Source organism: Phalacrocorax carbo, chromosome 3 (assembly GCF_963921805.1).
Source record: "Phalacrocorax carbo chromosome 3, bPhaCar2.1, whole genome shotgun sequence".
NCBI classification, from domain to species: Eukaryota; Metazoa; Chordata; class Aves; order Suliformes; family Phalacrocoracidae; genus Phalacrocorax; species Phalacrocorax carbo.
The window spans coordinates 57729514-57756760 of NC_087515.1; the positions used below are offsets into that span (position 1 = coordinate 57729514).

The window sequence follows — 27247 nt, forward strand, 5'->3', positions numbered from 1 at the left end:
GCCTTGCGGACTAGGAGGACGTTCTCACAGGGAAATGGGTGATTCAGAGCATCTGCTTAGACTAATGCTCTGATCAGGGCTCTGGAGAAGCTTATCTTCTCTGGGTGTAGAGGCAGCCTCGGGCAAGTCTTCTCTTGTGCATGGAATTAGCCTTCATGATGCTTTCCCCACAGTCCCAAGTTTCCATATTGCTGCCTGCTTTCAAGCCCCTTCCAGTCCTGCACCCGTTCAAGTTTCCTGCTCCCTCTGTATCGGTGGTGTTCAGTCATTTGTGTTGAATGTAGGTATCTTAAATGCGACCCTCTTTATTAGGATGCATTAGGATCTGGAAGTTGTGAAGAACTATGTTAAAATTTCTTGCTCTGCCCTCTTTGAAACAGGGTTAAACATTTCTGTTGCCCGAGCAGCCGATGACATCCTTGCAAGCTGTGACTCCTAGTCCTTCACAGCACTGAACCTTTCTGCCTTGCCTGTTTCTTCTCAGCCTGCTCAGAATACATTTTTCATTAATGAGTGGTTCATGACTGTCAGCCAAGAGCTGTACAAATGAAAAAGTTAAAATTCTAGCAGGTATCTTTAAAAACTTGTTTCTGAACTGGCTTCTTGTGCTGATTCAGTCCTTCTGGACTTGGTGTTTCAGAGCTCTAGTGCAGAGTGCAGCATTCAGCAAGTGTTTTTGTTGTAGTACAAATATATTTGTAGCCTTACAATACTTTGACTTGTTTGAGTAACTATTTGTTGAAAAATATATAGCAAAGTTACCTCTACACTTTTTTTTTCTCCTCTAAATATTCCCTGTTTTTACAGCATGTTCCCCTTTTCTTCCTCAGGCCAAGCTGATTGTTTCATGGGCTCTTTTCTTTCATACTAATGACCATGTGTTTATTGCCTCTGTCTGGTCTTTACGTCCATTGTCTCTCTCTGGATCTTTTCTAGCTTTTCCCTTTGCTTTTACTCTTTCAGCTTTTGCCATTAGAAACTGGAAAACCCCAATTCCTGATGCTCATGAAGCAGCGAGGGTAGACGTCATTGATGCATGACGGTGAATTCTGCTGGGGCTTACTAGAAAGGCGCTCTCTTTGTTTTGGGGTGGCGTGTTTGTGTTGCTATTGGTGCGTGCCTCCCACTCCCTCTGGGGAGTTTGGGATTGAAACTCTTATGCTTTATCTAGGATTCAAAAAGCAAATGGAGCATCACGCTGACCTATTTCAGCCTTTTTGTTTTGCAAATGTGCTTTTGGAACTGCCCCTGCTATAATCCTGCAGTGCTATGGAAAGACTACAGCGGGGGATGTTCAGGCTAGGATCCCCTGCGAAAGTGGGCAGCAAGCAACCCACGTGATGGAAAAAACCTGACTTCTAATTATGGAGAAAACTCAGGGAAGCATTGCTTGTTACTTTGAAATAATTTGTACCCTTAAGTGTACATAGGTTGGTCTGAAGGGCAAAACAATTGAAAATATAAGAAGTGATCTAACTGAAATAAGTATCTTGATCCACGTTAAAATATACTGACAAAACAAATTGTAATGACCTCTCCTAATACACAGAGTAAACACAGGTATATGCTACCAGAGCAATCACTATTCTCTGCTTATCTGTCTAAAGCGTGCTGGTGGTAAAAATAGGTGGACTGAGCGTATTCCCAGATGTGTGGATAGATGCCTCAGTGTTTAGCACAGGAAAAACGGATCTGACGGACCTCAAATAGTCATGATTTTCACACAGAATATCTGACTTCTGCTGCAGTATAAACACTGTGTAAACCTCCCTAGCCCCTGCAGTTTGCATGAGAAGCCACGAAGGCAGTTAGGAATGCAACTGTGAAGATGGGGTAGACGCAGCGCCTACTCTGAGCGCTCCTTTGCAATGGGAGAGAGCCCCAGCCTTGGGAGCGGCGGGAAGGGGCAGCAGAGGTGGTATCAGCAGGAGGCGATGGCTGGGAGCAGCCTGGGGAGATGGGGCAGCACACCCAGCATGCCAACAAGGGTGTCTTGCCACAGCTTCTGCTAGCGCTCAGATGTGCTCTGGCTCAGTAGTTTAGTATCGCTTATTTGAAGTCAAATAGCATTAAAGCCATTAAATGAAAATACATGTTTATTGAGACCAGTGTGTATTAATTGCAGGAGCTGCCAAGCCAATCTTATTTTGCTGTCTTTGTCTTGTTCTTCATCTGGCTGAGGTGCCCAGGCTTTCTGGTAAGGTGCAAACTTTTTTTAATTTCAGCCCAGCTGTGGAGTTTGCCATTACCTGAGAAGCAACAGGCCTCAGGCTGGTGGTCTGTGCAGCAGCAACCGTCACCACCTCCCCGCTGAGAAAGAAGAGTCCTTGGGAAGAAGGTGGCCACTACAGCATAATGACAACTAGAGTCCTGTGCTGTGCTATGCTTGCTGCCTGCTGCTCGCGCTCCAGCTCTGCTTGGCGGTGGTTATTCTTGGCTGCCATATGCAAAATCCATGAAGGTTCGGTCCGCTCACAGCAGCACAGCAACAAAGCCTGCTGTCGGGTAAAGTGGTTGGAAAGCTGAGCAGCTTCTCATGCCATGGCCGTACCGGCTGGCTTGTGCTCCGTGCGGGATCTCGCTGTCGTCCTGCCCGGAAGAACAAAAACAAACCTTTCGTTCTGCTGCTGGCTGTGTGCTGGAGTAATGGGTTTCAGTAATAGGAGCACTATGAGCTCAGTGAGAAAAAGACTGCTTTTCTTGCTGCTATGATAAGATGGTGAAGGACAGTAAGATATTTAACTAAAACCCCTAACAAATTTCAACGATGGGAAATGAATACCTCAACCAGATGCGCAGTGTGTCTTTCCTAGAAGGCTGTACTTAAAATGCGGTCTTCTGGGCCTTGCGCTGTTTGCCATGCCTGCGGTAGGCTGGGACGGAAGAGAGGCTGCCTTCCCGAGTTAGAAGTGGGCAGCATCAGCAGACGGTCTCCCAGACCCAATGTAATGCTGAAGTACGAACAGCCAGACTTTGCCTGACGTGGCAGGAGGGCTCTGAGCAAGGAGCACTGGCAACCGGATTCCCCGAGTGGTCGGCACCGCCAGCTCTGCGACCAGTTCTGCTCAGCTCGCGTACTGCTTGACAGCGGTTGTGGAGGTAGACACCCTGTTCTTACCAGTCTCCCTACAACAAAATACCTCAACAACTCCCCCTGCCATACACGTTCCAGCTTCTTTTTAGGCTGTTTTAGAGAGAGGAGAAATGTACTCCTGTCTGCTCTTGTAGCACAAAATTTAGCTGGTAGCTGAAAATAAGGGCAATGCAAGAAATGTAAGAATAAAATAGGTTTATTAGAGCTATTTTACATAAAGTAATCAAGACCGAGCAACTTGAAGAACTATTTGTATACCATGGCAATATTCCCGCTGACTTGAAGTTACTGAAGTACAAAAGACAACATACAAAAAGATGCATGCCTCGTTTGCCTCTTTTTACTGGGACCCATGACAAACGTGACATCCTTGAACAGTCAAACAAGACAGACAGCACGGTGGGTGTATATGTATATATAACATGTACTGTACACATTTTACTGTTAACACATCTGAAGTTCACTCACACGTATCAATTACTTGCTCTAATTCTATGAGAATTTTGCTGGGATGAGGGCAGGTTGCCGAAGCTTTCAAGCTTTGCAGGGAGCTACGGGATAACCAGCAGGAATCCTACACTCTGGCATCCCAGGTAAAAGCTGCTGCGTGCTGCTCCCTCACCCCGTGGAGGGTGTCGAGCTACGGGTGGAAACGGCTGAGCAAGCCCTGAGCTCTGGGGAGAGGCACAGCCCTGGGATCGCACGTCACTGATGTCGAGCACTGGTAGTCCAAACTCATCTGCTGAGGACTGGTATTTTTCCATTTTAGCATTTAGTAAGCATGACTCTCTGTTAGCGGCACAGAGGTTTAAACTACGAATGAAAAAATGATGCTTTGTTCCTTAAATCCCAAATTCCATTACAAAAGCTGGTGCTTAGATAGCGATTGCTTTCAATTAACAAAGCAAGACAAATTCTTTAATGAAAATACTCCCAGTGCATCAGGTGGAAAGTACACAAATCAGTCTCTGCTGGACAGTGAAGTAACGCGTTGGTCTGGAGCATCCCCGTCCCCAGAGCTTGTATTGTATAACTCGGCGCTGGCAGCACTGGGAAGAGCAGGGTGGCACAGGCTTCCCCCTATGCCTTGGCCGGCGCAGCACGCTCTGCCATGGACGGGACCCTGACTGCTGCGGGGAGGGCAAGGGCACCCTGCATCCAGTTTGGGGTTTTCCCACCTCCCATGTCTTCTGTGCAGGAGCCAACTGGAGCTACTCTCTGGAGCCTGAATGCTTCTTATTTTCTGGGAACAGGCATCTACCCACTTTTTTATTTTATCACCAAAGGGGAAGAACATGTTCCTCATCTCGTAGGCTTCCTCTACACTTGAAACTTAACTAAAGGTTTTGGTCCTTTTATAGAGGCAGAGGTTCATGGACACAGGAGAAAGGGGAGAAAACAACCGACCTAAATCCAATTTTCAGAGGTACATCCCATTGATGAGGTAATCGGACTCTTCAGATGTAATGGGTCGAGCTTTTTTAAGCTTCTGTCTTACTAAACGTAGTCTGCAAGCAACCATAAGCAGCAGTAAAGCAGTGATGGCCAAGCCTAAGGCTAGGGGTAACACAGCACCTACAACAAGGTTAAGAGAAATTACTTTATTTAATAAAGTGAGAAATCGGTAGAGAAAACCTCAAATTTTTCTTTAAAAATACAGCTAGTCTATCACTTAGGTGCTAATATTTGGAGCAACCTATGCCGAGAAACTAAATTGTATGATCATACATGTTAGGAAGAGTTCAGGATATGGATGTACATTATTCAATTATTGACTATAGTATCTGGATCTATAACACCTGACTGAAAAACTAACGTAATTCAAAATGAATTAACATGGTTGGTCTTACCTGTTTCTGGGACTGGACGACCACCTCCAAGCTGATCTGTCTTGGGCACAATTATGCCATTCCCATTTTTGTCATCTGTTCTTTTCCCTGAGGAACTGTTATCTGCAGAAATTGAAGCAAGATACATGAATATTGCAGTTCAGTGGCTCCAGAAGGCTTATCCACAGGACACTAAAACTAAATAATGTGAAAGTGCTTAAGTTTATTAAAAACAGTTTAAGAGCTTCTGAATCCTATTGTTTAACCTGAATTTTTAAAATAATGTGAAGCTAAAGCTAAAATGTAAGTTAAATTTTGCATCGCAAACCACAGTGCATCTCAACCAAACCCAAGTGGGTCATTTTCCACTGAAAAAAAAGATGGATATAAATTCTCTTTTACAAACTTCCATAATAGGGGTATAAGCCAATCTGAGCTAAAACACTACTAAAGCAGTGATACGTAGGTGAAAACGAGGCCATTTCAAGTTATGTTGATCTCCACCCTTGGAACCTGTAAAGCGGGAAACGCATAGGTTGGTTACACAAACAGATGCACAACTTACGTACCTGGAAGACATAAAAATACGTGGAAAAAACATTTCAAAGAGGAAGACTTGGAGTCACTTCAGCTTTGTGTACTGAAGATAGAGCAGAGCACTGCAACTACACAAGAAGGGAGAACACGTAGTTTGCAGCCAAGGAGAGTTCATCCTGGGAGTGCGGGTGGCTGCAGTTTTGCTTCACAGGAGCAAAGCGTAACTCAGTTGGGTCCCCCTCCTCCTACCCTGCCACTGAAGTCCTACACCAATAGCTATGGGGACCTTTCGTGCAAGAGTGACAGCTTAATCCACCAGCACGCCCTTGCAAAAATCAGAAATGCGCCTATGTTTTTAAATGTAATGACTGTATTTGTTTTCCACTGATAAATATTGAAGCGCACTTTGACTGTGCTGTGATATATTTGCTGGCAGCCCTCGGAACAGCGACGATGCCAGTGGAAGCATACTATGCTACAAAATCAGTAAAATATGCATGTGAAACGTTGGAATTACATATCGTGGTGGGCGTTAAGGAAGTGTTTAAGTCAATTAGCTTGGAACATGCACCGCTCCCTCCCACCACCACCAGCTCCGAAGCACTGCAGAACACGTCCCTGTCAGTGGCAGCAGCAAATACACACAACCATTAATTAAAGCCTAAATTGTTTCATCCATGTTGCCATGAGGTTAGTGCTAATGTCCCCGCTCCGAGGCACAACACAGCCTCCCAGGCTCTGACTTCATTGCCCTGCCATTATGGGTAGGGGTGCCCAAACACTAACTTTGGCTGCTGGGAAATTCCTTAGGAGCAAGCCGCAGCCCCCCTTCTCATTCGGGCACTTTAAGTTGTTCTGGTGTGTAAAGGGGACTCAAGGAAATCCTAAGCGTAAACTGTACTGGCTTTAAGGTGTCTGTACAGCATCAGAGCTGTGCAAAATAACCTGAATGTAACAGAACAAAACCAGCAGCTGTTTTCTGCTTCTGTCTTCCCTAAATAAAATCATATGAGTATTTGTCTTTATTTTGGAAATACCCAAAAGGCGTCAGCTCTTCCTAGAGCTGCTCCAGCCTGTATGGCAAAGCTAGATCTGAACGCCTGTTTTATAAATTTGTTTCCCTGCCATTTGGGTAAAGGGAATATTTAAGTCAACTTCTTGTAAAGACATTTGGCAAATATTTTAGGAGAGAAGTTCAGTGGGAAAATTTTGGAAGGGTAGAAGAATAACAGAATCCTTCAATAAAGCTTGTAGGGTTTTGCTAAGACTTGTGGCTGTTCTTACAGCAGGGGCTATCAGAGTCAATACTGCTCAACATGTTACCTGTTATCAACTAGAAAACAGATTTCCCCAAACATGTTTAGGAGCCTGACATAAAGCATGTTATGCGGATTTTGTTTTGTTTTCACTTCCTCTTTGTTTTTCTAGCCTGTGCCCAGGAAACTGCAATTTATAGCCCTTTCCAGTTACCCTAATTAGAGATCTGGGTTATGGCTACTGCTGTTGATGCCCCCGCAGCAAAAACATGACTAAGGCTTGGGCACTCAGTCAAATGTTGTAATCCCAGCCCTGAGCAGTACTGCACGACAGCTGGTGCGGGCAGCCTGGGGAGAGGCAGAGACCCCGTGCCAGGGGAATGCAAAGCTGTTATGGTGATTTATACACTTGAGTTGGCTATGCTGGGGAGTGCAAATCTTCAGGCTGCTTGTGAATTCAACCTGTCTGCATGACCGTGTTTGCTGGACTGGCTATGGCTGCTTAGAAACCAGCCCACTGCTCACTCCAGTGTGCTTTGCTGCAACTGTATTTTTACTATATAGATTTACAAGTGCAGCAGTGCCAGAATATGCAGCTGGGCTTGAGCGCTTCTCTGGAAAAGAATGCTGGGGCACTTTGGAGGCAGCTATGCAGAAACGCTACGCTGGCCTTGGAAGGAGATGAGTCTGGGTTACTTCACTATGGAGGTATGTCTGCAAAGGGAAAGAACTCCTTTATTGACATCAAATGCCTCTTCCTGCATCTACTCCCAGCTACAGAAGAAAATGTTTATCCTTCCAGCTTGGGCAAAAGTAAACCGTAAGTCTGTTGCAGAAGACCCCATGCCTTGAGTGTCTGAGGACCATTGTCAACAAAGACTGCCTTTTGCGTTTGGTTCGTTTTGGTTTTTTTTTTTTTCCTTCTTCTCCCTTCTTGACTGTGAATAGATCCCCTGCTAGGTCAGGTGGAAGTTTTAAACAGTCCTTACCTTGGACTTGCGTATTTTCACACTTTCATACTTAAGTGTAAATCCTACTGGAGTAAAGAAAGCAGGTTAAGGGAAATTGGGAACAGAGAAATTATGAGGAGAAAATGGATTCTGGGACAAAATTCCCCTAATATTACCCTCATAGGCAGAAAGCTCATATTCCTGCTGTGAGGAACTATCCCACAGCCCAAAACATTACAGCTTAGCCCAGCTTCTTTTAAAATGGAGAATAGATAAATATGGTGGTCCTTGACAAGGAGATCCCTTTATCGGACATCTTTATTGGATTCTCAGAGATGAAAGCTACTTATGGGGAGGTAAGTAGCAGAAGGGACCTGCCTCTATTGGTACTGTGACCACCACTGTAATAAAAACAAATGTGAAAAAGAAAACAAAGCAACTCTCCAGTCCTGCATCTTCTTGAGAAAAACAACTGTTCTTTAAAAGTCAACTGAAAGCTCCTATATCAAGCATCGTGTCTAGCAGCCACCTAGAATGTGCCACATGCTATCTCCGGTAGGTAAACTACGCTTAATATTAACACCTTCTCTTGCTCTGCTTGCAGTCACTGGATCTAAGACCATCACATCTTCCTTCCTGGCTTGTATTTCCATGGGGATCTGCAAATGCCAACTAAGAAATAAGACAAATGTAGCCCTGAATGGCTGTCCTGGTTTCAGCTGGGATAGAGTTAAATTTCTTCATAGTAGCTAGTATGGGGCTATGTGTTGGATTTGTGCTGGAAACAGCGGTGATAATGTGGAGATGTTTTAGTTGTTGCTAAGTAGCACTTAACATTGGTCAAGGACTTTTTCAGCTCCCCATGCTCTGCCGGGTGCACAAGAAGCTGGGAGGGGGCACAGCCGGGACAGCTGACCCAAACTGACCAACAGGATATTCCATACCATATGACGTCATGCTCAGCATATAAAGCTGGGGGAAGGAGAAGGAAGGGGGGGACGTTTGGAGTGATGGTGTTTGTCTTCCCAAGTAACTGGTATACATGATGGAGCCCTGCTTTCCTGGAGATGGCTGAACACCTGCCTGCCGATGGGAAGTAGTGAATGAATTCCTTGTTTTGCTTTGCTTCCGCGTGCAGCTTTTGCTTTCCCTTTTAAACTGTCTTTATCTCAACCCATGAGTTTCCTCATTTTACTCTTCTGATTCTCCCCCCATCCCACCGGCGGGGAGTGAGCAAGCAGCTGTGTGGTGCTTAGTTGCTGACTGGGGCTAAACCACGACAACTGGCTTACTCTCAAGTGAAAACCTGGAACCTGTGCTGCCACTGTAAAGCCATATCCCTTAATATGTAGCTTAAGTAGACAGCTTTTCACCATGTTGATGTTAAAAATCATTAAAGCTTATTTTTGAAATTTATTTATAATAGTATCTCAGGAACCTGGATGCTTGCAAAGTCAACTCTAGGCTAACAAGCAACATTATTGTCTTTGTTCAACAGAGACCTTTGCAGCGTGAGGTGGAGGCACAGGTTCTGCCTCAGCACCAGCAGTGGGACCGGCACTGTCTCAGGAGACAGTCCATCCCAGAACATGATTTCTGCCAGTGGAATTGCTGAACTTTTGAGGCAGTTGGTATGATTTCTGTTCAGTGCTGCTTACCTCTCCTCAAAAATGCATCTAGCAATTACCGTCCTCCTGAACACTTTTCCAGATGGGTTTCATGGAGCTGCTCCAGTGTTTCAGTGTCTGTCATTTTTGTAGCACCTAATTATTAGATTTGGCCTGTAACCTCCTTGAGATGGCAGTGATGGAGAGAAATCTAATTAACAGATCTGGGTGGATTTTTAGGACTAGGTTAGATGCCTGTCTCCTCAACTCCATAAAGACTGGGGCGCTTGCCAGTGGCGCAGGACTTGAACCTCTCTGGACCTCTGGGAATCATTAACATATAGCATATGACTCCTATGGAGTTTAAGCATCTGCATGAGAAGACAGCGACTCACAGCAGACTTTGGCAGTAACCCTTTGGACCCAAGTACCTAGCACTTCTTCATGTCCTGCCACATGCACCCTCTTTGGAACTGATCCATAGGCAATTAAAAAAACCTCACTGAGCTGTTTGCTGCTTTTTTGGTTACAAGTATTGGGCTCCTGGGTCAGTAAGGACTGGGTCCTTTTATTCTACATGGAAATCCTCAAGTATCATTTAACTGAAATTAAATTCTGACTGAGCTTGTCAAAAGAGCAACACTAAAACCACAAGAATTAAAACGAGACGTGGTCAGCTGCAAATCTTGCCTGTTTAAAATTAAAAGGATTACAACAGATTCTGGTAATACACTAATCACTGAAGCCCCATCATATTTTTTTTAGTTTTGTAATAATTTTTTTCTTTTATCGTGTCCTGCTGTGCAAAAGACTACCTCAAGAGCAAAAACAGTGCAAGTAAGTCACTTTGCAACATGGAAACAGAAAATTACTACGCAAAAGTGCCACGCTTTTATATGCGCTTCCAATTATACCCTCTGATCATAGATTGCCAAGGTTGGCGACCTCAGTTCTGGTTTTGCTTCTGAATTCAGAAGCCCAATGGCTTTTGAGACCTACTTAGTAGCTGACTTTCCACTGGAGCCTGCAATGCCCTTCGGCAATTTGATGTTTAGTTTGGGTAGCCCCATATCAGGTGTCACTCAGGACTATGTGAGCAAGAAAGGTTTGGGGCAGACTTCAGAATTTTAAGTAATTCCAATAAGGAGCACCGAGGTCATTTTACTGCCTGAAAACAGGGAAACATTTGAGAGAGTATTTTGCTATCGGTTCCTACACATTCACTGAGCCAGTCAAATTCTTGCAGAATGTTGTTTTCACTCCCTTTGTGGTTACCACAGATGAAGCACAAGCGTCTGAAGAAACATCAAAGTACCAGCCAGGGAAATGCCCTTTACAAGGGTCGGCAGCAGAGGGCACCAAGCACTGCTCTGTTGTAACAAGAAAATAAAGCTATTTATAACTAGCTGCATCTTGGGCAGTAAGAATCAGTCTGAACTCTGAAGAAATAAAAGCGGGAGGTCTCACACTCATTTTAGGCTCTGTGCACGCAGCTTTGCTTTCATTCAATTGCCATTTCAGATCATTTTAATTTACCAGCAAGAGCCTTAAAAGATGCACCAGTTTCACTGTAGCTTCTGGAGTTTTATCAAGGCAAGGGTTGGTGACTCTGCCTGTAATATCACTACACACTGACTCACAACAGGCTTGCAGCCACTACGGAGAATACTACTGGGGACCTGGGGTTGCTTGTTACCAAAGATTGAGCCTTCTCTATAGTGATAAAAGATTTCTCCTGCCCTGGAGACACACTTCAATAAAAAAAGTGCCCATCATAACCAAGATATTACTTCAGGGGAAAAAAAAAGTAATCAGCACCAGGAGAGATGCAATTACTCTCACCCAAGTTGAACAGTGCTTTGGTATATTCTCCTGAAGGTACCCCCCTACAGATTTAAAGAGCTGTACACATCAGCTTACGCAGCTGACCCTGTGGCAGAATTTGTATTTAGCTCACTGTACTATTTGTTCCTTAGGACTGTATTCTTCTCCTAGCATCTCTACGTTTTAACTTTCTTTTTGTACCTAGTAAGAACCAGGCTTGACTTTATAAAGCAATACCTAGTTGTAATTTTATTATTACAAGCTTCTTTTGCATTTTGTACATTTGCAAATTTTTATTCTTAGCCAGGCACCAAAAGACAATTTAATTAAATTTAAGGTGCAAGACATTTTCTTCCTTGAGAGAGAAAGATTTGCTGAAACTGGTTTATTTCAATTCTTACCTGGCACAAATCCACTGATTTGTTTCTTTAGTCCCTGAGAAAGCGATTGGTTAGACATGTCTGCATCCACTGAAAGAAGCGGTTGATTTCTGGCAGTGGCTTTCAGGGTGTTTTCTGCAGACAAGTTTTCCTCTGTGTTTTCCATCAGTCCTACAGTCCTTTGCTGGGTAGTGCCAAGAGCTGCGTGAGTGATCGTCTTCCGGCCGGGGCTGACTGTGTTAACAGAAACAAAAATCATAATTTTGTATACAATTGAAGGGAATTAGAGTTGTCTGAGGGAAGACCCTGCGATATGGGCCTTGAGGCAGGCTGAACAAGTTCATCAGGTTCGGACATATGATGAAATGTGAGTTCCAGATACACAGCAAGTTAACAATTGCCCACTGTCAGCCCTTAAGCAAGAGTATACACGAGCCCTGAAGTGAAATCCATCAACTGGAATATCAATGAAAGTGGTTAGCCATCGTGCCAATTCACCCACTGATGATTTTTGTTCACTTAGATGAGCATGGGCACATATTGAGGATGACTAATGAAAGCTACCAGAGCAATGGTGAATCAACTGGTTCCCCTAAGTACTTGTATTTCCAGTGTTTCAGATTCTTGCAAGGTACGTAACTGCATACCTCTGAGACACCCTTTCAGATCAAGACCAGGATCCTTGTTTCCAGAATCATCATGCAAGCAAAGAACTGATCTTTCAGATGTTGAGAACTCTTAACACAAAATCTGTTATTTGGGGACCTCTGAGTTTTGATATGCTTTGAAGAAAATGGAATTAATTTCTAAGCATCTGCTCAATGCAGGCATTAAACCTTCCCATGTGCAGTTTCCAGTGAAAGGCTCCCTGCCTGCTCATGGGGAGAGAGGCCACAGAAGGGGCATCGTTTCCCTTTGGTCATTCAGGCTGTGGTTACTTTCACAATCTACACTGTGGCCCGGTGCACTTACAGTTCTGGCAGAAAGTTTCATCTGATCCATCAGGGCACTGCCTCACACCATCACAAGCAAATGTGATGTCAATGCAGCAGCCATCATCGCAGATGAACTGGTAGCGAGAACAAACCCCGACACAGGCTGTTGAGAAACAGTTCCCAAATTACCGAAAGAGAAATCCAAGCAGTAAATACTGAGTCAATGACTAAAATCTGCAGCACCAAGGAAAAAGCAAAACCATGCTATGTCAAGAAGGACCACAAACAAGGCAGAAAGTTCAAGAAAGGCCAGGCTCAGCTATATGACGTTATACTGACACAGAAGCTAATATAGCTAATAGCTGTTCCTGGTACCCTCATCACTGCCCTAGCAATCTCTTTACAACAGGAATGCTCAACCTGGAGGCTCTAGCACCTTACACCTTGTGCAACACCCCTACAGTACTTTAAACTCTGCTGGCCTAAGCTGAAAGGAGATCTTCCCAGGCTTAAACGACCCTGGACAGTCTTGAAAATAAATAAATTAAATCTCTGGCTGTAACTGCATCTCTCCAACATGTAATTCCCACTACATACCCATTCCGTATTTCTGACAATATGGTATTTTACAGGCACACATATGGACTATAAGGGATATTTTATGGCATGTTTTCTGCAACCTAATTAAAATACTAAAAGAATGCTCGTCATTTGTTTACATCAGCAATGTAAAGCCAATACAGCACGTACTAGAATGGGACTAAGCACACCAGAAAGAACCGATTGCTGCCTGCTTTAATATTTAGATTCCCCTGGAAATGGAGAGAATCCCTGGATGTTTCATTTTGCATACTCAAAGCCTCTCTGAAACCCATTCTGACCTTGTAATTACCACGTGTTTACATCTGTGCTTTTGTCTTTCCAACAGCAGTGTGGTTCATTGCTTTGTAAAGCACTATCAAATTCAGTGTTTGATTAATGTTGTAACAGCAAATCAATTTGCATAAGGAAGTCATAGCCTTCAGCTGTTTTCCTGCTATGCACACAAAAGCTGTGCAATGCTAAGGAAAGTACGGCAGGAACACAGACGCCTATTTAAAATCCCTAAAATCATACTTAGAAAATGCATCTCCTAAACTTCAGCACTAATAATAGCACCGATCTTGCATGTGTTAAAGCACCATGGACTGGTTTAATTATAGCAGTAGCACTTGAACTGCAAATGGACTTGGGGTATTGGAAGAAGAAAGAAGACAGCAAATCCTCTACATGCTCCACCCAAAAGGTACCACAGATACCCACAGCAGCAAACAAATAAATCAGCAAACCTCTCTGGCTGCTTTAGCTGAACTAAACGTTAATGAATACAGCTCTATCATCCATTACTGGAATACAGGCATTATTAAACAGACTCCTGACGGGTTTTTTGTAATACTATTTTATGTCACTGGGACTACCCTCTCACATAGAGATATTGCTCTGGTGCAGGGCAAAGTTTTTACTGGTTCAGCTGAACATAGTCATGATGCTAGTTTAACCTTTACTTTGTGCCAGAGCAGCAGATCTCTGTTAGCAACTTTCTTATTACAATGTAATTAGAAATTATTATCCTAAAAGGTGCAGAATTGACAGCCTCTGAAATCTAACTTACTTTCTACCTTCTATGCTTTTTACATTTCTTGAGCTCAAAGTTTTAAAATGATGGGTCAATTCCAGTTTCAGTTTCCCCAGTAACATAATGCTTCGGTAACAACCATTACACAGAAAAGCTTAAATGCATGAAAACAAGAAACCATCCCATCATTTAGATTACAGATGCAGGCCAATATTATCATTTTTGGGTTTGGGTGTCACACCTACTATTAACTGCTTTTAACTGTGTCTTCACTATAGCACAAGCCTTGTCATGTTCCACACACTGTCAATGAACTGTTACGATGTGCCTGATACATACAGCAGTATTTCATTTTTGCATGCTTATTAGCAATACAAGGCTGAACGTTTCAATGCTTGAAAATATCATTGCTTTAACAAAGAAGCGGTGCTTGCTTACATCCTCAGTTTGAAACAGCAATTCAAAACTGAAAGAGGTGTCATTATGTAATGAATAAGGGCAAAACAATACACTAGAAATGGTGAATAAGGTATCTGCCACCATCAAGTCCCTTGCTCTGAATATCATACCACTGGTTTCACACAGACAACGGCTCCAGTAATTTTCTCACCTACTGCAGAATGAACCATGGGCAGAATGGTCACAGAGATGTTGTCAGAGCTCTGCTGACCTGCAGTGTCTGTCACAGTTAGCTGGAAAATATACCCGCCTTCCTGGACGTGAGATAGTTTCAGTGTTCCTGGCTGTGGTACCTGATTAAAGAAACAGAAACACAGTGAAAAAAAAACCAGCAGTATAAGATCTGTCCATAAATTTTTAGGAATAGGGAGCTCATTTCTGTTTTCACACAGGTTAAATAATTCTCTTAAGTCTAGCCAGCCCAATCAAGTATGTGTATCAACCTGTAGTGTTTTGGTCTTTTCTTTGCATTCCTTTGTAAAAATAAACATGCTTGTTATTGACGTACTGTTTTTCATGGTACACTCAATTACCTGGAGCTGTGGATCTTAGCACTGGAGAATAAACGGAACCATAAATTTAGCTGAATTTTTTGGTAGTTAGAAATGTAATTTTAGAGGGTAGGCAGTGAAATATTTTGCACTCTATCGAGTTAGTCTTTAGACAACATACATGTGTTCACAGAAGTTACTTTTGCTACACATTGATTTATGAAAAGGTGATGGATAGCATTGCTTTATTAATAAGACTGCCCACCTCCATCCACTATGCCATTTAATGTAGTCATCTGCAACTTTTACAAATTGCCAGACTGAATTTTTCCATGCCTCACACTGAATTTCCGTGCCTTGCTCTGAACTGCAAATAAGTTCATCCATAGTGAGTGACCTAAACATTAGGTTTCAGAAAGTCATGTGAGAGACACGTGTATATAAAACCAATTTAAATTGGATTAGATAATTCAAAAAATAGTAAAATAACTTATTTTGTCATAATTTAGAACAGGTGCCAAACTGGTATTCCTAGTACAATGGTCATTTAAAAATAAGTTTGTATAACATGGGTATGGTATTTGTATCAAATGTTGAACTTCTTTGAACCTTGTGACAATTACTAGTCACAAATAACTCTAGCTGTCTGAGAATTCAGCAACACATACTTCAGTAACTACAAAGAAGCACTGCGGGTTTATTAGACATGTAGCGTATTTTTACAAATGAAGCACACAGGGCTTTTCAAAGGTACATCAACATCCTCTGTTACTATCTTTAATATTAAAACCAAGATTAAACAGACCTTTGTTTTTGCTTATTTAAAGCTGGTTTTCATGCCTAAAAGAGAAGAGTAATTTTTGATAAATAAAATAGTAGACTCCTAGGCCTAGCGTTATAGCAGGGTGTATTGATAAATTCATTTTTCTCATCTGCACTAACTGAATCAGAATCTGAACTAATCCTAACTGAAATTTCTTCCCTCTTCTATTCATCCAAATGCACTCAGTTTTCTGATCTCACTGTTGATTACCTCCTGATGGAGTATATGACACCTTAGAATTCTTACAGAGAATCACAGAATCCCAGGTTGGAAGGGACCTCAGGGATCATCTAGTCCAACCCTTCTAGGAAGAGCGCAGCCTAGACAAGATGGCCCAGCACCCTGTCCAGACGACTCCTGAAAGTGTCCAATGTGCCTGAGTCAACCACTTCCCTGGGGAGATTATTCCAATGGGTGACTGTCCTCACTGTGAAAAATTTCCTTCTCTTGTCCAATCGGAATCTCCCCAAGAGCAACTTGTGTCCATTTCCCCTTGTCCTCTCCATGTGCCTCCTTGCAAAAAGAGAGTCTCCATCTTCTTTGTAGCTACCCCTTAAGTACTGGTACATGGTGATGAGATCCCCGCTGAGCCTCCTTTTCTCAGGGCTGAACAAACCCAGCTCTCCCAGCCTATCCTCACATGGCAGCTTCCCAGTCCTTTGGTCATCTTGGTGGCCCTTCTCTGCACCCCTTCCAGCCTGTCCACATCCTTTTTCTATAGCGGGGACCAGAACTGTACCCAGTACTCCAGGTGTGGCCTGACAAGCGCTGAGTAGAGAGGGATAAAGACTTTTTTTTTCTCTGCTGGTGATGCCCTTTTTGATGCAACCCAGCATCCTGTTGGCCTTCTTGGCCACAGCAGCACACTGTTCGCTCATGTTGAGCTTTCTGTCCACCAGGACCCCCAGGTCCCTTTCCACAGAGCTGCTCTCCAGCCAGGTGGATCCCAGTCTGTGCTGCACTCCTGGATTCTGTTTTCCCAGGTGCGTGACCTTACACTTCGCCTTGTTGAACTTCATGAGGTTCTTGCTGGCCCACTCTTCCAGCCTATCCAGATCTCCCTGCAGAGCAGCTCTCCCTTCTGGAGTGTCTACTTCCCCACTCAACTTGGTGTCACCAGCAAACTTCATCAGGCTACACTTGATCCTGTTTTATCCAGATCACTTATAAAGATGTTGAATAACACTGGGCCCAATATCGATCCCTGGGGGACTCCACTAGTGACAGGTTGCCAGTTTGAGAAAGAGCTATTTACCACCACCCTTTGGGGGCAGCCTGTCAAGCCAGTTCCCCACCCACTGCACAGACCACTTGTCTAGGCCGTAACGCATTAATTTCTCCAGGAGGAGACTGTGGGGGACCATATCAAAGGCCTTTTATTGTATTACAGAAATAAATATGCTCTAAAAACACCTGCTGCTCTTCACCTGGCTGCTGGGAGAGCAAATACTGTATTTAAAACTCATGAGCCATGGAATACAACTCTTGTCTCAGTGCAGAGCCAGAGAAACACTGCTGACTTCTGAGTATGCTGCCACTCCTCCTGGAAACCTCTGTGCTTTCCTTTTTATCTCTGTCCCGCCCTGAAGAATGCCTGACTGTAACCTGCTTTCTTACAGACTTTGGCTCAAACTAGACAGGAAATTTCCAGATAATCAGCATTTTAAAAGCCCAAGAATTGCCCACAAGTGTTACAGAGCTGCGCAACTACAGCATGTGGGTAGCAATCTGAGAAGCAAATTATCTAAGAAGCAATAATCAGTCACAATAGAAAAAAATTTCCACTGGCTTCTTCAATATGATACGATCTCTTTATAGCAGTCCTTCCCCCTCCTGCGCCCTCTGTTTATTCTTTGGTACATAAATGCAGTGCAGCAGCTGCCTTTTATCTTATGTAAACACAGCACCATTCTCCCTCGTAGCTATGGACTGAGATATAGGTTTCTAGGAGTAGATGACATGAAATCCAGTAATTTCAGGATAGCAACTAAAGCACTAAAAGTAGCAACTGAAGATTGCACGAATAATCACAATTATTAATTCAACTCTAAAAGTTAAATGATCATGGATAATCATCAGGCTACTCATCTGTGAGATAAAATCCTGCCCATCTGAACACAATAGAAAAGCATCTAAACATAAACCTGTGTCAATATTGTTTTCGTTTATCAAATACAAAGAAATCACCAAGATTAATGTTAATTTTGCAGTTTTAAATAAATATAAGATTGGTCTCTATTTTATGGAGTGACTCTGAGTAAAAGTAAAAACATGAACTTTAAATTTTTTAACTTCTGATTTTTGTGTTACTCTGTACTACTGCATCACAGACAAATACAAAGAGTATTTGATTGCTATTTACAAAAAATAATCCTGCAAAGGGACAGATTAACAACTCTTGATAATAAAACGTTTGTTTTACCCAGATAATATCTAGCAACTATTCTGAAAGCTTCATTCAGGTCTTCTCTATGTATTATGCTATTTGCACTCCTTATGAATGCCTTTTGCCGTTTTAATTTCAAGCCAATTAAATAATAAATAAAGATAAACAAACTCACAGTGGTCTTTGACATAGTTTCAAATTGCAATACAGCCTCAATATAGCCTGACTGCAGTCGCCCTTCCACAGATGTGGATCTTGCAGTAGAAGATAAAACTTGCAGAATTATGTAGCGCTGGCTTAACTGATACTTCTGAATAACCCTGCTGTGTTTTCTGCAAGCAATAGGATTATAAAAAATTACTTGTGCATGAATTTCAGTAACTACTCACAAGAGAAACTCAAGTGCCTTCTTAGGGTTCATCCAGCAGCATGTTTCCTAACCATGCCATGGTGATTTCCAGTTACCTACACTGGCTTCTAGGAGACTAAGGAATAACCTATTCTCCATTGAGTTTTTCCATGGATGATGATTTTAGGTTTCAGTGCATTTAGCTAGCTCTTTATGTTAGGCAAAACTATTTGCTCCACCATTGCAAATCCTGAGTAACTGCTGATATTCGTAGTCTGTCCAACTTGTCTTTGATGTTACTGAGCTGAGCACACATAAGCAGCAACTGTCAGGTACTGCTCATGGTGGCACTGGTACACATGACCTCTTGGGTTTTGGACTGTTCTATTTGCTCATCCTCTCCTGTTTAAACTCTTCCTGTTCATTGGCAGCATCTCAGCAACAGCAAGGTCTATGGTCCACACATTCTCCCCTTTAACATGTCCCTCCTGCTCTAGGCGGTGTCTCTGCTGAGCCCTGAGTATTGTGGGCTGTAAATAGATTGTGAGTAGACTCTATGGGTTTGAGACGTTTTTCCTTTCTTTTTCTGCTGCTCCTAGAGCATTCACAAAGCAGGGTAGGATGGAGAATCCCTTTCTTGACAGTTAAGTTGAAAACAAATTGCACAGATGCACAGAAATTGTACAGGTGCAATAAAACAGCATCTCAAGATTTTTTACAAGGTCTACGTCACACATTTCTTTGCATTGACTGTTGGTGAAAATATTTTTAGTAACTGAATTACTAAGGTGTCTCTAACCTGGATCAGAGAAGCCAAAACCCAAGTGCAGTCAGCACAAACAATGGTGAAAGAGAGCAGAGCTGAAATACAGTAGAGTATTAGCATCTACTTGTTTGTTACTGACTGTCTCATCCTGGATACAGATCAGCTGCAGAAAACACTAGAAATAATCATTAGAACAACCTCCCCAGGGACATGGTAGAGTCCCCATCAATGAGGTTTCAAAACGTGACTGGACAGGGCACTAGATAATCTCATCTAGGCTCCCTGACCCAAAAAAGGTTGGACCAGATGATCTTCTGAGATCCCTTTCAATATGGGCTGCTCTATGGTTCTATGAAATAAATGCTCAAGTTGTACAGTCATCCTAATTTTGGTGTCTGGTCGCCATATCCATTTGAATACATTTAATATTTTTAGCTCTATATTTAAACCTGTGCTATAATGGACACAACGATCTGCAAATGACTGGCCATGTGCAAGGTTGCATGTGTACCTTCATTTCAACCGATGAGTCACCTTGCAGCAGTGTCCACTCGTACTGAACAATTCCACGGTCATCTGAGCTTTCTCGGCCATCCAAAAGCACCCAGTCAACAGGTGACTGCAGGACAATATCTTGTCCTGCCTTGCACTGTGGAGGCTCATCGTATTCTTCTTCTTCTTCAATAAAAAAAGAGAAGCTCAGTTATCAGGGGAAGCTAGTGATTAACTATATAAAGCATATTTTTTATTGGTTAAGGTATTGATTCACCACTGTGCAACTTCCTGTAAGATAGGACATGTTGATTAGGGCACATTTTGTTAAGCGGAGTAGTATCTACTTAAATTTTAGCTAACTGTTCCATATTCAGTGATGTCTTCAGGAAATGACAGCTACATTAGAAGCACATGCTATAGAAAACCTCTCTATGTACATGGATGTTCCACTAATACAACAGGATTGTTAGAATCAGTGTGGTTTTTTAATCTGAACTAAGGAAAATGGATTGAAATATGAATTACATACATGTTCAGATGGCAGTTACCGCACACCTTTCATAGCACTCTGCATAACTTAATACTCTTTTAGTCTCTTTTTTTTATAATACATCATTACAGGAGTGAAAGACATTTAACCTGAGCTGGTATCCTGGTGAAGCAGTGCACAATAACACAATGATTAAAAATAATCAATGACCACCAATTTGAAGTGCCCAATTTAAGACATTCAAAGCTTGATTTTCAGGTTATTTAGGATTTGTAGCACTTTGCTATATTCAAAGTACAATTCCTTTTGATTGAAATTGTGAGTACTAAGTACTTTTTCCAATCTGACCACAAGTTTTTCAGGTTAGGCTAACAAAACTCCTGCATGTTAAGTGACATGGCTGGTGAGAAGCAGTTTAAGTCATTTGCTCTGCAATGTTCAGGCAGTGCAGGGAAGGGAGACAGATAAAATCTGGTTCTACAACTGAGCATGACAACTTTAGTCATAAGATTGTATCTTTCTGCAGTTGTCTGCCCCAGTTTCATGCCTTCTCTGGGCATGGGATGTTCCCGGCACTCTGAAGAGCCAAGGTGCTTTCTGCTCTTGACTCTGCAAATGATATCCTGTAAAGGATATTGATGTTAAGCTCAGAAAAGCATCTACTTAACACAAGTCTGTAACTTCACTCAGTGTGGGCAGAGCTGCACAAGGAAAGAAAAGGCGCTTCCCCACCAGCATCGGGATTCTCCCCTGCACATGCTCCTCTCCAGTTTCAAGAACTTGCTTGAAGACACAGAGCTCATTGGAGCAGTGGGACAATTTTTTATCGCTGACTTAACAGCAAACCTTTTATTTCTTGTTTTTCTCAGAAGTAGGTAAGGCATAGAAAATTTCAGGGCAAATGCCTTAATTTAGGAAAACATACAAATAACTGAAAAGAGGGTCTAGTAATAGAAAGCGTGAAGCAGTTCTTACTCACGCCGCTGGCACAGCAAGCTTTGCCTAATTTGAATACACTCAGTTCTCAAAACCAACTATGTATAAAAGCAACATTTAGGTGTAAAAAAACCCCCAACCTCATTGTTAATAAACACCATCATTATGGTGCCAGGGCAGCTTTTATTTGGTATATATGAGTTATGTATATATGAGTCTTCACACAATGATTTACTTTACTGATCACTGTCAAAAAGAGACCGACCTGGGTCTGAAACAGCACAGCTCATTCTTCTACTTCTACCTTGGAAAGTAGTTTCCTGTAACCTGTCTGGTTTAACTGACTCAGTCAATGCCCTGTAGGAGCAGAGACAAGCTCCACTTCCCCTGGGCCCTAAGCAATAAGGATCTTCCCTTCCCAGACTAACTTTATACTCCAGCAGCCTGGATTGCAATGGCAGGACCACTTCAGGTTGGCGCAGGTCACAGAAATTCATGTCAGCTCTTTGCCAGAGGTGAGTGAGGGACCCCACTCAGGCCTCTGGTCCCAAAGGACGGAGGCACCATGCCTTTGCTTGTAAGACACCGGAACATGCTCAGAAAGGTAAATCAGTGGCAAAATCAGCTTGTCTCTTGCCCTAGTGAAGAAAAAACTGGCCGGAGACAGACATCTGGCATGGGAGGAGACAGCCTATTGAGCTAAAGACTCTTTTCCACAGCAGTATGCTTAGAGAGTGAAATACCTCCAAATCTGGGGAATACATGCTTCTCAGAAGTCAGCATAGAAAAGCAAAGAGGCATGATCAGGAGCCACTTACAACCACTGCTCATTGGAGTAAACGACTGTTAGCCACAGGTTAGCAGAAAAATCAAGCTCAAAAGGCATCTTTTAACTTCCTTTTCTAAAGACTATTTAGACTGAGCATAAATAAGCCCTGTGAAACTGATATGAGCCAGATGAATGCTCTGAGATGCTGGAGCTGGCTGCTGCTCAGAAAAGGGGCTGCAACTTTACAAGCAAATCTTTCTTCTTAGGGGGGGAACACAGCAGATTTAATTTGTTCTGCTTCCTCCATCCTTTATACAGACTTGGCCTGCCAATAATGAAGCTGCCAGCCAGTTGTCTGAATGAAGGCTTTGTTATAAAAGGCTTTTTTACTACCGATTCCTGAATTTCTTTGATATCCGTTTACCTTTGTGTTGAATCCTCCATTGCTCACCAGTAGCGAGTATTACAGAAGGAAAGTCAGACACTTCTGGTGAGGCACTCAAGTCCTCTTTCCTTCTAGGTCAAAAATTTAAACATTTACCTAGCAAAGGCAAAAAGGATTAACAACTTCTTTCAGTACAGGCATATGGGGTTTCATTGTTAACCCAGCACAAACTGTCTGGAATTTCAAGGTAAATACACAGCTAAGCCAGCACAAATTGGGTGTAAAGTGAAGGGCTTGTATTTACACTGGAACGTTCAGTCCAGAAATTCATCCCACTGCTGGCTGTTCTGGGAGTACACAGAGATACGCTTGATCTGAACAGTACGCATCTGTCATTAACTGCTCTCTGAATTAAATATGCAATTGGTTTTGGTTTACTGAAGATTTTAAATATAAATTAAACCGCAACACCCTAGAGATCCCTGTATACTAATGCTCAGAAATATTCAGCAATTATGAATACACCATGGTTATGGATAAATGTTGGTTTGGGATTATAAAAAAGAAACTGGTAGAAGATTCAACACCACAGTACTCTGAAAAAAACAAACAAACGATCAAAAAAGAACAGGTAAAACGTGATCCCCTTGTGACTGAAAACCTTGAAATGCAAAGCTCTTTCCTATATTTCCTAAATTCAGTCATGGGGTGACATAAGGGAAAGGAGTTGCATTTTCATCACCCTGTGATGCATTGTTGTCCAGACTAATTTCTCAATATAATTCAAGAATGCAGTGGTAACATAACATCAGAGAGCAAAATAATTCAATCTTAATTTTTCCCTTCTGGTCTATGTCATGGCTGACAGACGTTTGAATAAAAGTTCATCCTCCTTTGTGGCTCTGCTTCAGCTCCAGTGTAATTGCATTAAGAAGCTGTAATCCCGTTTCTGATACCACCACCACCCACAAGGCAGACTTCTAAATTAACCCAACAGGACACAGAGCAATTTGCAGATTAGGAACTGAAATTGCCTTGCAAGCCCAGAGCTGATAGTCATGAAAGCTGCCTAAAAGGCCAGGCATTCAAGAATTCAAGGAACTCAAGATTTCTAATAGGCAGAGTATAATTTGAACAGTAGAATTATTTATATCATGCCATAACTGAGTCACTCTACATTAGGGCCAGGTTTTAATGGAATTAAGGCAGTTCAAAATGATGAAGGACATTTGAAGGTATTCTCAAAGGTTTTCAAAGAAGCCCAATTCTCTTTGACTTCGATGCAAAATCTAGTCTTACGCCTTCTATCTTGCAAGTGCATACAAGGTTGTAAAACATAATTATCCAAAAGTTGCTACACAAATAGTACTGTGGATCTAATACTTCCCCCAATAAAAAGGTCAAAATCTTACCTTGGGTTTTTCTGGCATCTTAAAATCATCTTTACTGCCACAAGTTCCTCCCTATAGCTCCCCTAGTTTACCTGCCCATGCACTTTGCAAAAAATATTTAGGCAATGTAACTCCTCTAAAAATTGAGCCCCTGCTCTCTCTTATATCCAGGGGATTCCCCTTGGCATTCTCATGAAACAGACAGGACTGGGCAGACCTCAAGCCTGAGGTCTCCCCTGCCAAGGGAGAAGTAACAGCAGGCGCCACCTGGGCACACAGTTTTCATTCACGCCACCACTGGGCTTTCTTCGGTGTTGCGCAGTGACTAATTTACTTGAGACGTACCGCTGAAGAAGATGAATTAGAGGACATTTAGGAAAGTACTGTCAATGGAAGGTAATGAAATTAAGACAAAATGAATCAAGATGGAACCGATTAACAACAGGAGGTGGGGGAGTGCAAGTGAGTTCTTTGGATCAGGTGCTAGGAAACAAACTCCAATTTTAGAAATTCAGACTTGTTTTCATCTACAGCTGCTTGCTCTGGATTACGTTGCTCTTAAATACATTTCAGGGCTGAACAAACTGCTGCTTTTGGTGCGGCCCAGACACCAGAGGCGGTTGTACGGAGTCTCCGCGCTGCCTCTGGACTACCTGTGAGACATCCTTCTCTTCCTGAGCCCAGATCTGAAGTTCTTAGGCAGGAAAAATTCTGAATTAAGTGAATGAGAAGCCCCCTTAGGTGATGACTTTTCTACAGCACCCTCAAGAAAAAGGGAACGCTCCTGATCGGATGCTGCGTAAACCCCTCTCAAGCCACTGCGCCCGGTTCTGGCGCAGCCGGCACCGCCGGTTCACACCTTCCGGGGCGCCCAGCACCCGCCGCTCCCCGGGGCGCCCGAGCCGTGGGGCTGGGACCCACCCGGTCCCCCCGGGGGTGCGGGGCCCGTCACCGCGCTCACCCCGCCGGCCGTACCCCAGCCACCGGCCTCCCGGCCCGGTCGCTCCCGAGGTTTCTGCACAGGTACCCTCCCACCGTGGGGCACGGCTGGGCCGCTCCTCCCGTCTCCGCGGGGCCCGCCGAAAGGCACGGCACCGCCCGGCGCTCCGTGGCCTCGCGGCAGGCGCCTCACGGCTCCCCCTCCCCGCCAGCGGCCCCGCGGCGCGGGGCGGCAAATGGCGGCGCCGTGGCCCTGCCGCCGGCCCTGCCTGCCCCCCCCCCCCCCCCCGCCCCGAGGGCCGCCCGCCGCCATTTCCCTCTCGCCGCGGGGCCGTCGCCCCCCGGGCCCGGCGCCCACCCGAAGCCATCTTGGGCCAGGCCCTCGCGCCCCACCGCCCCCGGCGGCCCTTACCCGGCGGCGGGGCGGGGAGGCCGGCAGGCCGGCGGCTATAGGTGCTGTAGCCGCGGTGCGGGGCGAAGCGGCAGACGGGGCGGCCGCGGTGCGTGCAGTTGAAGAGGTAGCAGCCCAGCTCTGCCGCCGCCGCCCCCCGCGGCCGGGCGGGCCCCTGCACCACGGCCAGCGTGCAGTGCGGCTCGGCGCAGCAGGCGTCCAGGCACTGCCGCCAGCCGGCCACGGCGGCGGGGGCCCGCAGGAAGGTGGCGCCGGCCGCGATGGAGTCCTTGGTGCGGATGATGGAGTCGGGCCTGGCCGAGAAGCTGCCGCTGCCGCCGCACCGCTCCCCGTCGCCGCCCGTCGCAGCCGCCGCCGCCGGCGGCGGTCCCGGCTCCTCCTGCTGCAACTGCCGCCGAAATTCCTCCAGCAGCGACTCGACGCCCGAGATCTGCGAGCGCAGGTCGGCCAGCGGCGCCGCGCACCGCCCGCCCGGCAGCACGGCCCGCCCGCCCAGCGCCGCCACCAGCACAAGCACCAGCGCCGCCATGGCCCCAGGTGGCGGCGGGAGCGGCGGCGGGACCGGCTCCCCCCGCCGGCACCCGCGAGCGCGGCGCGGGGAGGCGCCGGCCCCGCCCGGCTGCACGAGGCGGCGCGGCGGCGCTCAGCACCCGCCACCGCGAACAGCTCCGCCGGGCGGGGCCACCCCGGCCCCACCCGCGGCCCCACCCCGGCCCCGCCCCCGGGCGCGTGGTGAGCCGGCGGCCTGCCTCGCCCGCTCCCCCACCTCACCGCCTCCGGGCCGGCTCTTCCCAGAGCCTTAAAGACGCGGGTTTCTCTAAAAACGTGCCTTAACGCACGTTACTCCCTGGGCAAACGCGTCACGGAAGCTTCTGTGCACGTCGTTTGCCACTTGCGCAACCGCCCGGCGTAAATATTTGGCAGAGGCTCCGCGCAGCGAGGTAACGCCTGCAAATGATTGGGGTAGGCGGGCACTGAGGCCGCTGGTGGCGGCGGGACCACGGGGAAAGAAAACAGAACAAAAAAAAAAATTGCGGAGGGCTCCGTCCCAGGTGCTGCCGCGTTTCTGCTCAGAAATCAAGGAAAGAAAAAAAAAACAAAAAGCCCAATATTAAACAATGTGATGAGCAAAGTTGTGACTTACTCAGCTTTAGGGAGAAACCCCCGATGGGATCTTAGCCACCCAAGATGGTGGTAAAGAGCTGCTCGTGCAAGTTTTTGAAGTAAAAGCAAAGTGAGCGTTAGAGAAGCACTTCAAATTAAAAGTCGTCGCTTTTACATCTGTCATAACTTTTGATTTAATTTTATTAGGAAATGAAGGCCTGGCTGATGCTGTGACACAAGCTAACAGCATCAAGTCCTCCATGAAAATCAGCAACCCTCAAAACAGCTGTTTGTTTTGGTTTTTTTTGACAGATGGACTGTCAAAGCACTCGAGTGTCACACTGAGAGCTATCTGCCAGCAGTAAGAACCATAAACATGCTAGTAAATATATAGCGGTGGTGATGGGCTTTGCCCTGCGCGCAGAGGGGTGGTGTATGCATTTTTTACTGGAAAAGTCGTAATAGCTGCATCAAAAAATGATCATTATGGCACGGTATTTTCAATACCCTTCATATTTTGGGGTTGTTTTAGGTCATGTTCCCAGCATAACTCAGAATTTCTTCTAAGACAAGTCTGTTTTAATATTCTGCCGTCATGGGTACCGAGGTGTTGCCCAGGAAATGCACATGCAGCTTACGATTCGGATTATGATTTTCTTCCTCCTCCTCCCCCAAATCACAGGACTCCAGTGATTCTTTGAAGCAGGCTGGCCTGCTTGAAGGTTGCTTTTCTCTGGCTATGTGCTCTATGGGTTCCCTAAATCTCTAGAAATTATATTTTTGAGACTTTCAATTTCCTATCGAATTCAGTTGAAGCTGGTCAATCCAATCACAGGTTATAGAAATATGGAGCAGCTAGACAGCAAGATGATATCATCTTCATTTGCCTTGAGAATCAGGCTAACATGCCATGATTTTATTTTTCAGGAAATATTTGGAGAGTTGATCAATCTGTTCATAACAGAGGTATGTGAAGCACTGATTTGCCAGCAGTGATACTGGTTTGCTTCTGCTCTGCCGTTCTA

At 44.6% G+C, this 27247-nt stretch overlaps 1 protein-coding gene across 2 annotated transcripts; it reads right to left on the bottom strand.

Annotated features, from left to right (window-relative positions):
• Nucleotides 1-3274: 3274 nt before the first annotated feature.
• Nucleotides 3275-25783, bottom strand: LRP11 (LDL receptor related protein 11). Of its 2 annotated transcripts, none has more exons than XM_064447028.1 (7): nt 25119-25783; nt 19813-19976; nt 14638-14779; nt 12450-12575; nt 11499-11711; nt 4945-5046; nt 3275-4669 (listed from the first exon to the last, which is right to left on the bottom strand). In XM_064447028.1, exons 1-7 carry the CDS (start codon nt 25645-25647, stop codon nt 4515-4517), a joined length of 1431 nt encoding a protein of 476 aa, XP_064303098.1. In that variant the 5' UTR covers nt 25648-25783; the 3' UTR covers nt 3275-4514. The 2 variants fall into 2 exon arrangements, with proteins under 2 accessions (XP_064303098.1, XP_064303097.1); XM_064447027.1 differs by having other exon boundaries at nt 19813-19979; nt 25119-25782.
• Between the last annotated feature and the right edge of the window lie 1464 nt (nt 25784-27247).

Coding starts and splice junctions, on each gene's coding strand:
- LRP11 (XM_064447027.1), bottom strand. CDS start 25,647: ATGGCGGCGCTGGTGCTTGTGCTGGTGGCGGCGCTGGGCGGGCGGGCC. Junction 11,712..12,449: donor TGAAACTTTCTGCCAGAACT/GTAAGTGCACCG, acceptor CTGTTAACACAG/TCAGCCCCGGCCGGAAGACG. Junction 5,047..11,498: donor AATCAGTGGATTTGTGCCAG/GTAAGAATTGAA, acceptor CAATTTCTGCAG/ATAACAGTTCCTCAGGGAAA.